At 45.5% G+C, this 15,266-nt stretch overlaps 1 protein-coding gene across 1 annotated transcript in view; it reads left to right on the top strand.

The window, feature by feature from the left end:
* The window catches only part of CFAP54 (cilia and flagella associated protein 54), a 315,059-nt gene that overhangs the window by 256,375 nt on the left and 43,418 nt on the right, over positions 1-15,266 (top strand). The window contains exons 59-62 of the mRNA XM_074983979.1: positions 622-730; positions 7,159-7,264; positions 8,830-8,928; positions 9,734-9,875. Coding sequence (XP_074840080.1) covers positions 622-730; positions 7,159-7,264; positions 8,830-8,928; positions 9,734-9,875 — 456 coding nt within the window. The remainder of the gene's footprint in view (positions 1-621; positions 731-7,158; positions 7,265-8,829; positions 8,929-9,733; positions 9,876-15,266) is intronic.

Below are 15,266 nucleotides of genomic sequence, written 5' to 3'. Positions count from 1 at the left end.
GAAGGCAGGGACAAGGGGATCTTAGCCTGCCTAGCAGCTCGCAGCAGGCTAACAGCTGCAGAACAGCTTCAAGTTGTCCTTAACTCATGTTAAAGCATGTTATGTGTAACTTGAAGCCACTTATTTAGAGGGTTTACTGGATAGTTTATCACAGAGTAAGGGGTACAATCAAGAAGGATAAGGATATTGCAGAGACACTAGATGACTTGTTTACATCAGTCTATAGGACAGGTAATGAGAGAATTGCAACAAATTTAAAAATACTATGGAATTAAGTAACAGAGTCACATTAAATTCATTGCAGTTGGGTGCAAAATCATATGTATAGGAAAGAACAAGCTGAACTATTGACATGATGTGTTAGATTCTGATGACATGTAGGTATTGCTGTGTTTCCGAAGTTGACTATTGTAACTATTCCACATATTTCAGTACTTTTCAAATGGCATCATATGTTGTGTTTTAAAGCAAATTATAAAAACCTGAATATGTGCCCATCTCTTATCAGTAGGAGAAAAGGAAAGGCAACATGTTATTTGAGTTTCCTGCAGGAATAAGCAACTTGCGTTTTGCAGAGACTATAACAAAATAATGCAAAACTTCTTTGTGTTTCTTTCTTAGGTAAGGTAGAGCGCCAGATTGTTGAAGCAGGTGACAATAAGTCACCACTAGCTGCTGAAAGTCTGTTGGATGCCATAAAAGTGAGCCAAAGAAATGATCAAAACTTTGGGTAAGGAATTGTGACTATAAGTTTTCAACATACTTTCTCATTTTCAGTGTATGCCACTCTTTAGTGTGTGGCTTTGTTCTGGCACTTTGTGTGATCCTTTTTTATATAAAGTATAGGTTTCTTTTCCTCTTTGTGGAGAGATTTCATCTACTCCAAGATAAAACAAATATTGATATAGTAAATGTTGCAAGGACTTAGATATACATTTCAGTACATACTGAAATACTATCATACTAAGTATTAAATTCAATAAAAGTTAGAGCTTTCACTTATGTTATGGAACAAGTACACTCTTTTTCAGCTCCAGGAGCATAAAATACTAGTGTATAAGTAGATGGTTTTATTTCATTTTAAAAAACATTAATTGCAGTGCACATCTGAAGAACAGAAAACCAGCAACTGCAACAGGATGTGCTGGTAACCACTCAGCAACAACAGCAAGACCAGTAAATGTTAGAGGTCAGCCAACCTCAGTATGAAAGGCAACAGGAAGAGCAGAGGAAGAATGGGAATGTGCAAGAACTTCTGAAATGGCTGATGTATGGGGTCCGGTGCCAGTCAAAAGTGACTGAGCCTGCATGAACCAACTCAGACTTTGGACTGGCCAATTTAGATCAAGATGACCATGAAGACTGCTTGATTACACTGAAGAGAATAGAAACAGCAGCATAGTGGATTATGAGTGTCTTGGGGAGTTCAGGCCACCTACCATGGTCTGTTGTCTTGACCTATCACTGTTACTCCTGATCTGAAAGCCCTTATTGCCCAAGGACATTGAAACCCAAACCAGAGTTGGGAGTCCTAAAGGACTTTCCAGGTGACGACTTCAAGATCTCCTTGTCTTTAATACATGGAAAAGGGCAGCAGTATGAGAGATCCCAGGGGAAAGAGGTGAGGAGCCCATCATTTGCTTTCGGTGCCTGTGGCCTGGCAAGCTAAGAGTTAGAAGCCAGAAACAAAATAACAAGCCAGAGATGGAGAAGGACAAATGTGCTTTGGAACAGAAATAAGAACAGTGTTCCTTGGTAATAGTTACCAGCAAAAACCAGGTAATAGACTTGAAGGATTTGAGTCAAGTCATGCAGTGAGGATCAGGATGAACAGTTCTGGGATACTGGATATAAAGAATGCCATTTTCTGTTCCTGAATCAGGGTGTAATTTGTGGTGTTGTGGTTACATACAATATAGCCAAGTATAGCAGTGTCCTGACTGGATTCTCTATGGGGATAAAATTGGGTTCCTCTGCATGTAAAAACATCTTCCTCTACCACTTGAGCCAAAGAGACAGAACTCTGAGCCCAGAAGTAGTAGGAGAGTCATAAACCTTTACATATTGTTTTCCTTCTGGAGTGTGAGACAGCACCCTGCTGTGTTAGGACAGGTTTAACAAGCATCTTATTTGCCTTTTTCCCTCTAATGGAATGTGACGCAAAGTGGATGAGACATATTTTTGTCCTAGAGTCTTGGGTTCTGTTCTGGATTGTACCTGAAGTGACCTTATGTATGTGTTTATTTCTTTTTTGAGTGGTGTCCTTGTGGGTGCTCCATTGCAGGTGTGGGATAGTCCTGGCACCACAGATTGGAGATTTTTCCAGCAATCATTGATTGGGCCATGCATGTTTTATAGCATGAGGAAGACATTCATTACAAGAAGTAGGCTTCAGACACACAACCTGAAGCGGCCTCAGCACTATACAGTTCCATGTCTTCAGTGGAGGCAGTAATTCCAAAGAAGCCCTCATCCACAGATGGCCTTAAACCATTTCAGGAGTTGTTTAAGAAGATGACTGCAAATCAGGAGATACCATTCTGGGAGGTACAGCAGAAGCAGCACAACCCTATTATAACCATGCCTGCAACCAAAATCACACTTCCTATAGATCAGATGTCAGCAATCTTTCCGAGGCGGAGTGCCGAAATTTGACCTTTTGACTTCTATGCACAGTCGAAGTGCTAGTGATGCTTTCCGGTCACTGATAGTCCTTCTTACAACAGCGTCATTAATAAATAAATAAAGATGCAGAACTTTACTGTTTAGGTGGGGGTTGGTAGCATTAGTTGGTCTTTCATTAATTCACAGGCAGCATTGCTTTGAGCAAGCTCCTGGCCACATGGAGGAGGAGGCCTCATATGCTGATGAAAATCAGCTTGTGTGCCGCTCTTGGAAACCATGTCAGGGGTTGCTGACCTCTGGTATTGATGAAGACATAAATGAACCCTTAGACAACATATGGCAAACACCAACTTCCATGTCACCAACAAACAAGAGAGCTGACAGGAAACATTTTGTGCCAGCAGAGCAAATGGACTTCCTCTTCTCCCATGTGTAGTCTAACTCATTATCATAGAGGCCATCCACCACTGCAATAGACAGCCACAATTCCAAACAGGCCCACAAGAAAAAAATCACAAGAGGCTATACTTCCTTGGCTGCAGAAAATATTCATCCTCCACTGTGTAGCTTACAGAAAATAATTACTTGTCTACTGTCAAACTGTGACTATGCAAACTATGCCAAGCTAGAAGAACTCATGAATAATCTCCTGAAGCAGAAACACCTCATACTAAGGGCAGTCATACAGACAGGACAGACAGTTGCATGGATGGCACTCCTGTAAACACTTGACATCAAGGACTCAGCTACTCAAGCCACTGGAACTTCAGTAGTAATGTGCAGAGCATCCTGCCTGCAATCTTCAGGAATCCCAAAGAAGCTAAAAGTCAGAGTGGGGGACCTGCCCTTTGACAGGAACAAACTGTTCTCTTCAAAAACTGATGAGGTCCTTCACACAATGAAAGATTCTTCTTTGAGTGCTTTTTCATGTCTGTTCCAAGTAGGTATGTGCATGAACAGTGACTGGGATATTTTCTCATAGCAGCACCTGTAGGGTTGGTCTGGGCTCCTGAGCTACGTCTACACGTGAACCCTACATCGAAGTAGCTTATTTTGATGTAGCGACATCGAAATAGGCTATTTCGATGAATATCGTCTACACGTCCTCCAGGGCTGGCAACGTCGATGTTCAACGTCGACGTTGCGCAGCACCACATCGAAATAGGCGCTGGGAGGGAACGTCTACACGCCAAAGTAGCACACATCGAAATAAGGGTGCCTGGCCGGGGCTGGCTGGGGGCTGGGCAGACCGGGAGATACGGCTGGCGAGTGTCAGCTGGCCCCAGGTCCCCCTTGGCGGAATGGCCCTCGGTGGCGGGTGGTGGTGCGACGGTGGACGGCGCGGTGGCTGGAGCAGCGGGTGGCGCAGTGGGTGGAGCAGGCAGGGCGGGTGCAGCGGCGGCTGGCGCGGCATGGGGGGCCAGGTAGTCCGCAATGCGGTTGAAAGTCTGCATGTAGGACCCCCATGCCTCTTGGCACCAGGCCAGCGCCCGCTCCTGCAGGTGGAGGCGGTGTTGCTCCACCCACAGCCGCTGCTCAGCGACCTCCACCTGCGAGCGGTGGAGGGCCAGCAGCTGGGGGTCCGTCGCTGGCAGCTGCTCTGCTGGGTCCGCCGTCTTGCCCGCCGTGGGGCCGGTCGGTCCTCCGCTGAGGGGCTGGCCTGGAGTGATGGCCCCGGAGGGCTTTCCGGGACCACTGACGCCTCACTGGCGCTCTCCGGTCCTTCCAATGGTGCAGCTGCGGAACACAGGAGGAGGGGAAGAAGAGTGGAGACAGCCTTTAGTGTGGGCCCCGAGCCGTGGCCCTTGTCCCCCCACCCCTGTGCTGCAGGTTCCCCATCCCCGTCCCCGGGAGATGTTGCTGTGATGGGGTTCAGGGGTCCCCCTGCACTGCACCCCCTCCACTGGCAGGAGTGACTGTCACTCAGCAGGTACAACAGGAGCTTTCTTAGGCAACAGATGCCCAGTTTCTCCCAGAAGCGACAGTACAGCAGTCAGAGACGGTCCTTCCAACCCATCCTGGGGAGAAGACCCCGAGTGGTGCCCCTCTGGGGTGTAGCTTTCCCCCTCCTCAGGCTGGCTGCCTTCTAGCTCTCCCTTCCCCTAGCCTCTAACTGCCGCCCCCGATTCAAACCCAGGTCGGCTCCTCCCTCCTCTTTGTTCAGGGCAGAGGTGTAACCTGCCAGTTGTAGCCCCAGGATCATCCTTAGCCACTGGGAGCTATTCAGCTTGTTTCTCATATGTAGCCTGAGTCTCGCATTTGCACTCCCCCCATTCCATCACATGCTGCTGCTGCTGCTGCTGAGTGTCCGACCCCCTCCCCCCGGGGGACCCTAGAGGTTCCGCTCCCCCCAGCCCCAGGGATGGGGCATGGCACTGTCGTGCTGGCGGGGGCAGGGGTTGATGGACTCTTCTGAGGGACATGCCACTGCTGTCCTTGGGGCCATGGTCATCTGGGCATGTGGAGGGCTCTGGTCATATCTATTACCCCCGCCCCTCAACCCCAGGGGTGTGCACCAGGGGGGGTACATACCTGACGGTCCACTCCCACGCTCGGGGGACACCTGGGGGGCGGATGCCCGGCTGGAGCTCTGGGACGGCATCAGTATTTGGAGCCCGATGTCGCTGGAGGAGGAGTCCCCCTCCTCCTCCTCCTCCTGCTCCGGTGCCCCAGGGGTGGGCTCCTGGGGGGGCCCCTGGGATGCGGAGCTTGCCTCCGGGGCGGACTCCGCCTCCGGGGCCTGCTGGGGCTCCTCAGCCGAGGTGTTAAGAGCGGCTGGAGGGGAGGAGGTGTGCCGGGGGCCCAGGATGTCCCTGAGCTCCCTGTAAAAGGGGCAAGTGACGGGGGCGGCCCCAGATCGGCCGGCTGCATCCCGGGCCCAGGCGTAACCCTGCCACATCTCCTTCACTTTACTGCAGACATGATCCGGAGTGCAGGCAGGGTGACCCCAGGCGGCCAGGCCCTCGGCCAGCCAAGCGAACGCATCCGTGTTCCGCCTCTTGCTCCCCATTACCTGGAGCACCTCCTCCTCGCTCCAGAGCCCCAGCAGGTCCCAAAGCTTGGCCTCCGTCCAGGAGGGGCCCCGCTGCCGCTTCGCCGCCTGGCTGCTGGGCTGGGAGCCCTGGCTCCCCTTGGGGGGGTCCCCTGGGGGCACTGGGGGGGCTGCCAGGCGGCCATCGCGTCAGGTGTGGGTGTGGGTGGCTGCAGAGGAGCGTGCAGGCTAGCCACATGTTACTGCTGCTGCCTGCACGCTCTCTCAGCTTCCTGCACAGGAAGGGAGGGGGCAGGGACCTTTAAGGGGCCGCTCCACATAGCCACCATTGAGCTCAGGGGCTGGAGAGAGCGTCTCTCAACCCCTCAGCTGATGGCCGCCATGGAGGACCCCCAATTTCAATGTCGCAGGACGCGCACCGACTACACGTTCCCTACTTCAACGTCGAAGTAGAGCATTATTCCCATCCCCTCATGGGGTTAGCGGCTTCGACGTCTTGCCGCCTAACGTCGATGTTAACTTCAAAATAGCGCCCAACACGTGTAGCCGTGACGGGCGCTATTTCTAAGTTAGTGCCGCTACTTCGAAGTAGCGTGCACGTGTAGACGCGGCTCTGGAGTCACATCTCTGTGGTGCTTAATATAGCATCCTCCCATCCTGCCCCCTCCTCAGTTCCTTTTTACTGCCAGTAACAGTAGGCTGGAATGTCCTATTGTTTTTGCTTGTGCAAGTGCCATTTCTTAGCGTCTCTAGTATAGACAGTTTTATTAGTAGCTTACTATTTACTATCATAGTTCTAGTTATTGTTAGTGGCAGTACCTACCATACTTGTTTCCTTAAATTCTCTGGAGTCGTGGCATGCCGCATTCTCCAGGGTTTTAATAAACTTCAGGTTTGTGCTAAGCACATACCAAAAAGTAACTCACACTCCTCCTGTCTGAGATGGTTTGGTGAAGGCCATCAGAGATCACTGCCACATCACTGTGAATTCCATCCCAGAACATTACAGGACAGAGAACAGTGGCTCAAGGTACTCCTCACAGAGGCGTCTCTGAGTGCACATCAGACATGGGACCGAGAGAGTTGGTGCCAAGCGCCTCCTCTTTGGCATGAAGCCCAGGCACTATCATCAACCTTCACATTGAAAAGAACTCTTCTCATCACCATGGGGTGAGAGGAGTACCTGAAAGGCACCAATTGCATTCATCGGTGCCTCAGAAACAAAGTTTGACAAAAACAGTTTTTGTTTATCAAGTGCTTATTTGCATATTACACAAAATATACTTTGCATATTTCTAAACAGTTATGTTATTTATTTGGTTTTTCTTGTCTGGTATGTATGCATTTTTTCTTGAAGACTTTATTATGATTATCCACACTGAACTTTTGCACAATATGGGTTGTAAAACACCAACAAGTGATTTATACAACCAGCCCATAACTCTTGTTTGAGGTATAGCAAACCTTCTAGAAAAATATCCATTCCTAATATAGTCTCTTTTGGTGTTAATATCAATGTATCTGTGTGTTTATTTTTGCAGGTTAATAAGGAAATCCTACCTGGAGATTGCACTGTTGTATTTCCATTTGGCAGAATATAAGGAAGAGGCTTCACAAACCGTTAATATAGAGGCATCAAAAACAAAAGTGCATGTATGCCTTTTTTCTTTTCTTTTGTTAAGATCATAACCTCCTCAGAGAATGAATGATTTTTTTTTTTAGCTCGGGGTGGATTCTTCCACAATATATATATTACAAATAACAAATACTAACATAAAGTACAGCAGTAGAATTCTTATACAGTTAATTTGCTTTATGCTATTTTTGTAATGTTGATATTGTATGTACAAATGGTCTAAAATATGCAGGACAAAACTCAGCCCTTCTGCCATCAACGTTCTGCCTCTCATCATGAAGCACAACACTGCTGTCAACAGATTCTGTCAACAAAAAAGCTGTGTGGACATTCTGGGAGGCCTTCTTTCAACAGACAGGACATCTAGAACAATGGGCAGCCCTGTCTGCTGTGTTTCTGGGTGCCTGTTTTGTCAAGAGAGCAGCGGGGCAGTCCCGGCCACTCTGTTGACAGAGTGGAGCACTCTTCTGACTGGCTTTTGTGTGTGGTTGCTGTCGTTGACAGAAGTTTTATTGGGAAATCTCTTCCGACAGTGACTTCTGTTAACCGAGTGCTGTAGTGTAATTTTAGTCTCAGAAAGCCCAAGGATCCAGAGGGAGAAACAGCTTGATGTTTGGTCCCAGGATAGCACAGAATTATTGAGTCTGTTCTGGTCTGGCTATAGTCTGAAGAAGTGGGTCTGTCCCATGAAAGCTCACCTAATAAACTATTTTGCTAGTCTTTAAAGTGCTACTTGACAGCTTTTTGTTTTGATAGTGTATAGACTAGCACGGTTTCCTCTCTGTTACAGAATTTCCTGAATGCTGCCCGCTCCTTCCCTCAGGGGATGCTGGGACTGCAGCTTCCAGGAACTGTCTAGCTCCCTTCCCTTCAGCATAGGAGTGTCTTCTATGTGCAGGCTGGGTTCTGCCGGGTCCAGTGGCAGCTAGCAGTGCTGCAGCCCATTTCTCCAGAAGAAAGGAAATTCTGCACACACAGGATTAATTTCTGCAATGCCTTCATGGCACAATTGTGCAGAGTTCCTCCAGAAGTACAAAATTATGTCTTAGTTTCACATTCTGTCCTATTTGATTTGTGATTTTCAAATTGTCATTTTAACCTAAACTTCAAACATTTTTTCTGACTGCAGTTTCTCAGTATATTGTTATTCCTACATTGTCTTACAACTGGAGATAAGGGGCAACATCACACACCTAAGAGATAAGTATACTGCAAGATACAGTGACAAACACTACACTATCAGGGAAATGCAGGTGAAGTAGGTAAGGAAAGAAGAAGTAGTGGAATGGTGCCACCTAAAACTTCAGAAAATGTTTACTGGCAAAAATGAAAAAAAAATGTATGCAAGAACTATGGAAAAGAGAGGGACCATGATGTGCTGTCAAAAATACAGGAGTATATTAGAGATGCGTGTTTATGGTGTGGGTGTTTTTTTACAATGCATTTGTGACTTGTCACGAATACTACTGATTTCTGTAACTTAATAATAGTCACTCCTCCAGGACCTCCTCTCCACCAGGTATGTATTTACATGGGAAACCTTCCAACCTAATTATGAACTGTTGCAAAATTTTAGACTACTCCCAAAGAACATGTGGTTTCTACTGAGAGAATGTCACCTGTAACTGAAATGTACAGAACACAGGCCTGGATTGCAATAAGAGCAGCTACACAGGTTAGTGTTATTTTGGGAGGTTTTTGTGCTTGATTCCATCTTTGGGCATGACAACACAGCAAAAACAAAAGGCCCTGTGGCAGTGACTTTCAGACTCTGGGTTAACTGATTTGAGCTCATGTTGCTGGGCTAAAAATAGTACAGTATGTGTTCTGGCTTGGATTGGAACCTGGACTCTGTGATGCTCCCCTATTACCAAGTTTCAAAGCCCAGGCTCCATCCTGAGCCCAAACATCTACTCTGCTAAAGCCCCACAGCCCAAGCTCTGCAAGCCCAAGCCAACTGATATGTGCTCTGAGATTTGCTGCCACAGGATTTTTTTTCCGTGTAAACATACTCTGTATTCCATTCCCACCAGCTGCAAAGACAACACAACACAGGAGAGATAAGGATTAAAATTGCTGGGACTTCTGCCAAGCATGATTTTGGAATACTGAATGAATGGTTTGTGAGCAATGCTTTTAATCTTTCCTAGCCAGGTCTGACACTGCTTGCTTTTACTTTGATTCAGAGCAAATCTGGGAATTAAGTTCCTTAAGTGTGTGCATACAGGTTTGATGGATGGGCAGATATCAGTGGCATCCAGGTGAAGATGTCTGATTTGAAATCACTTGTATAATAATTAAGTTGTCAACAGTAATGATCAAATTAGGTGAGATATATGCTGTGTAAAGAGAAATGAAAGATTTCACTAGATACTTCTTGTGTTAGTTGCTTAATTTATGATGTTTTCTATTTTCAGTGATCAGAAAATGTATAAATATTATAATGACCTGATTCTGACTAACCTAAATATTAATTTTAGGTCAGTGACGCTATGCTTGCTTCTCAGCTATTAATTGGAAACAAGAGTGTTAAAGGGCACCAAGTGAAAGCTGTAACACAACAGAACATCCCAGAATTTGCTTCTATGGACCTTCTTGCTTCATACAAAGATTTCTTGTCTGGTATTCCTTTATGTCTAACAGTTCTAGAGATTTAATGAATCAAGTAATGTCTATCATATGTAATATAATAGTGAGTCTAATACTGAAGTCAAATTGTCTGTTTTACTTTGACATTAGGTTCAATCACTTGTGATTTTTGGCAGTAGAGAGACAAGTGAAAGCTTTCTTAATTGTTTTTCTTGTTTGCTATATATTTTATTTGCATTTCTTATAGGGTAAAGACAAATCCTTCCTTGTCTTGAAAAGAAGTATAATACTTAAGGAAAAGGGAACCTTTTCCACTGTGCATATAAATTACAGTGTATTAGTGCCAGGTAACTCAGCTGCAGCACTTCATATCACCAAGAGAGCATGGTCAACTGAGTTAGGGGAGTTATTGAGTACTTACTCTCTGTGAGCATGCTGTAAATCACTATGGCTGTGTCTACATTACCACCTTCCTTCAAAGGAAGGATGGTAATGAGGCTGTTCGTAGTTTACTAATGAAGTGCTGCCACGCACAGGCAGCACTTCATTAAGTAAATTCCCCCCTGTGGCAACTCTGAAGTTTTAAACTTCGAAGTACCAGCACACGTCTAGCCTATGGCTGTGTCTACATGTGCCCCTTCCTTCTGAAAGGGGCATGTTAATGAGCAAGTTTGAAAGATGCTAATGAGGCACTGCAATGAATATACAGCACCTCATTAGCATAATAGCGGACGCAGCGATTTGAAAGTGAGGCTTTTCGAATCTCACGCCGCCCGTGGAGATGGGACCTTCCGAAAGGTCCACCCCCTGGTTTTGAAAGCCCTTCTTCCTATCTGGTGCTGGCCACTGTCGGCAGATGGGCTACTGGACTGGGTGGACCTTTGGTCTGACCCAGTATGGCCATTCTTATATTCTTTTGATACGTTCTTAATTTAATAGTCTGGCATGAGTTCCATTTGCTGATAATTGCTTATTATTTTTCTTTTAGCAAATGTTGCAGGTGTTTGTCCTGCTTTTTTGAGAGAGAATACAAAAGAGAGTGGAGAATATAGAAAGGAAATAATAAGCTATAATATGAAAAGCAGAATTAAAATAAAAATGAGAAACACAGTATGTAAAATATTGGATTTAGAGGCACTAATGACGAAAATGGTTAAATTTTCATTTATATACAGTGTGGGCATTTCAAGTTCATTCTGTTTTTACAATTAACAATGAAATGATCATCAACAGTGAAAATGGGAATAATGGACACATTACATATTTGTCCATGTGCACACATAATTAGTATAAACTGTTTTTTGGGAGATTACCACTGGGAGTTAGTATCATAGTTTTTTTTAATGGTTGTAAGAGACAGATCAGAATTTAGAAGACATTATAGGCTTTGAAAACAGCAAGGAACTGGAAAGGAGGCTAAATCAGGCATAGTTCATAGTCTTGCCAGGCCTATAGTTATAAGCTTTCCCTGGTGTTCTATGCTGAAATACAAGCATAATATCCACAATGGTCATTGCACAGACTACATACTCTTCTGTGCTGACAACTTTGTGCTAATTATAACTTCTTGAAAGATAACATCTGTTCATGAGTCTCATTTCTGAGCCTGAGTTCCTTAGGCCAAGACTGGCAAAACTGGTGAAACTTCCATAACTCTTAGGCTACGTGTAGATTATAGCTAGTTGTCAACAGAAGGTATAGTCAGAAGATATCTTTTGACAAAACTTCTGTTGCCAGATTGTCGCCAAAATGACAAGCAGATCACAAGAGCAATGTGTTCTGTCAGCAGAGAGCAACTGGACTGTCTGGCCACTCTCTCAACTAAATGGCCATCTGGAAGCACAGGAGACAGGGCTGCCTGGTGTCTCAGAAGCTCTGTCTGTTGACAGAGGGGCCCCGGAAGATCCAGCCCAGCTTTCTACGGACAGATCTCTGTTGACAGAGGCACTGTGTTTCATGGGGAGTGGAATAAGACTGTCAACAAAAGTTCTGTGTTTTGTTGATTTACTGTCAACAGAACACCTTGAGAATCTGGATGCTCCCAGGTTTTTGTCAACAATGCATTGGTTTTGTCAACAAAATCCTCTAGTGTAGACATATCCTTAGGGTTTTTCTTTCCCTGGAGAGCAGCAGTAGCAGGGTAGAGCATTAGATTCACTGGTCATTCTGCTTCACTTCCTGATGAGTATAGATACTGTCCCCTGCACTTTACAGCTATCACTCATTGGGGTTGTAATAACAAAAAAAGAAATTGGTCTCGCAAGTATTCTGTAAGTGGGATGCCCACCAATTTCATTTGAAGCTTAGTATGCCGAACACTTTCAAAAACAGTTCTATAAGGGGGGTCAGAGACCCACACATTGTATAAGTAATCCAGCCTTTAAATAGTTTTATATAAAAAGAAGTATGATTTTCAATTTTTTTGAGTTTGTTATGGATTAATCTAATTCAGGATAAGCATCACATAACGAAGACTACAACAATACCAGACTTGACTTAAGTAGACTAAATGGTTAAACAAAAGATGTAGAAAACAGAGTGATTTTTGTCATAGTGCTCTTATTGGGTTTTAGACTCTAGTGCACAGTGAACAGGAAACATCAAAGTCTGTTGCTTCAGTTGATTGCACAAGCAGACTCCTTTGCCCAGATGGAATCCCACTAACGTCTGTAATGTACTACACCCACCTAACAGTCTGTCTGTGCACTATCAGTGGGAGGATCAGAGCCACCAAAGGCAAGAGCAAAAACATAAAAAATTGGAATAGTTTAATATGACATAATTGAAGAATCGTATACAAAATTATATGTATTTTAGAGCTGTCTGTCTGTTAGGCATTGCTCAGAGCAAGAGAAATCACATTCCCATATTGAGCCCAATGGGAGGCATTGCTTTTTAGGAACTTTTTAGCATAAGAATAGTATACTTGTTACCATCTCTTTATTAGATACAGCCTGCAGAATGGATACATTCTGGGAGGCAGGGAGGTGTATATTCCTGAAGGTATATCCTTCCTTCCCAAACCATTTGTGGTTCTCCATCCTGGGAGGACAAGAGAATGTCACCATGTCTCAGCAGGTAACAACTGAGAATTCGAGATTCAGGACAAACCGCTTAGAAATAGAGCAGACATATCCCACAACTGGTGGTTATTTCACCACAAGATATACCAAATCAGCAGCAAAGAGTAAATTTCTGTCTCACCACATTGGCTAAGGAGAAATCAGAAAAGCAGTGTCCTTAGGTATTCCAGTCCTTGTTTCAATTCCCAGGCACTAGACTTAATGAAGAGTGATAGTTTAAAACCAGTTTCATCAACAAAAGGGCTCGTCTGATCCCAAAGAACTAACCACATGCTCAGGTCAATATATAACTCATCTTACCCAATAATCAAACCTTTCATATGTAATATCTGAAGGTTTATTTATAAAAGAGATGAGAGTTAAAATTGGTTATAGGAATAAATATATGCAGTATTTGCAAAGCTCTTGGATCAGGCTTGAAGCAGTGACGGCATAAACTGTTAGCTTGTTAAATCTCTGGTTGCTTTCAAATGACTGGAAGGTCCTTAATCCTTTGGTTAGAATGTTTCCATTGTTATAAATCTATAGTCCAGAGATCAGAAGAGGAAGGCGGCCAAATGGAGATGATTCAAGGGCCTTTTACAGCTTCTTCCCTATGAAGTGAAATTCATTATTTTTCTCCAACTGCTTTCTCATGTCCATTCCACAGTACGTGTGTGCTTCCTACGTGCACTGATGCCAGAAGCTTTTTTTCCTAGCAGTAGCTAGAGTGGCGTGCTTCTAGTGAGCCCTGGAGTGGTACCTGCATGGTGCTGTATAAGGGGCGTCATGCACTCCCTCATCACCTTCAGTTCCTCCATGGTGTGTCAGAACTGCAGCATTCTGGACAGCTTAACTTTGCTATGAAAGCAGTTGTCTTTCTCATTTGTGTTAGCTGTTAGTGTTAGTCATCTTAGTTAGTGTCCTGGGTAGAACTTAGCCTAGGGCAGTGGCATCCAAAGGGAGTTGAAAGATTGCCACACTTGTGATTGATATCTTCCTGTATTCGCCACAGCCCCAACCCCGCCATGCTCTCTGAGCCCCCCTCTAAATAAATGCCCTTTCCTAGGGCCAGGCTCACCAGTCCCCTCCCATTAAATGCAGGTGGCTCATCTGAGCTGCTGGAGCTGGGGCTGCCGCCATGGCTGGGGCCAGAGGAGGAGCTGGGGCTGGAGAAGCCACTGGGGCTGGAGGCACCGCTGGGGCTGCCAGGGATGCCACCGCTGGAGCTGCCACATGCTTCTCCCACCAGGGGTGGGACACGTGCACAGGCAGGGGGTATTTCCATGCAGCTCTAGGAGGAGCTGCATTAAAGTCTCCAACAGCTGCATGTGGCTCCAAAGCCAAATCCCCACACCATGGTGTCCCATTCACCACATGTGGCAAGTGGCGACTGACTGTATTGGACAGCAGAGGCCTAGGGCCAAGGCATGCCCTGCAGGGTCCTCAGGTTTTAAACCATGTTTAGAATGCAAGCACCCTATGCTGCTTAGTGACTGCATAACAGCTTCCTGAGGTGCTTAGGCAAGGGGCACATTAGTGATAAGTGCCACATTTTCAAGCAGTTCAACCCTTAAATGAAGTAAGAAAGGGACATTCACCTCAGGGCACTTTAATAGATTTGGTGCACCTGCACCAGAGACCATGCTGGACTTGGCCCTATCCCCTTTGAAAAGCAAGATGCCCATGAGGGGGTTCTTCTCGCTATCCTGCCTGGAACAGGGGTGGGTGGGAAGAGAGCCTAGACTCAAGGCGGGTGGCTTGACAATGCCCTCTGGCATTGGGAACCAGCTCAGGCAAAGCTGCCAAGCTCTTCCTATCCCACTCTGGCAATGTTGAGTAGCAATGAAGGCCTCTAGTACATAGCAAAACAGTCTACACCAGAGGCCTTTTGGGCAATGCAGGACATCTTGGTCTTGCCAGTGCCAGCACTTCGCTGAGCACAGGGACTACAGTTTGGCCTGGCCTTCATGTAGACCTTTCAATAAGGTTGAAGGCACCATGTGCCTGACCTCCTCCCCCTCAGCCCCGCTGGAAGTCACATAAAGACCAGGTGGAATCTGCCTCCAGATATTAAATTACTGAATGTTAAAAATATTTTCTCTTGCTTGGGAAACAAATGCAAAAGCAAGCTGGAAAGGACGTTATCGTCTTTTCCTTATATAGCCATACTGCTGGAGTCACAAATGGCATTTCAGCTGCAGATGACAAAGTCCAGCACAAGCCTCAGAAACAGCATTGGTGTGCATTTAGTTTCTTATGCTGTGGAATGCACTTTTATCTACTAAACTTGCAAAATGAAAGGTTGAGGGCAGGTTGAATTAAGGTACACAACTCCAGCTAGATTAACTATGTAGCTAGA

This window comes from Carettochelys insculpta, chromosome 1 (assembly GCF_033958435.1).
Source record: "Carettochelys insculpta isolate YL-2023 chromosome 1, ASM3395843v1, whole genome shotgun sequence".
NCBI lineage: Eukaryota > Metazoa > Chordata > Testudines > Carettochelyidae > Carettochelys > Carettochelys insculpta.
This window is presented reverse-complemented; position numbering and strand designations above follow the sequence as displayed.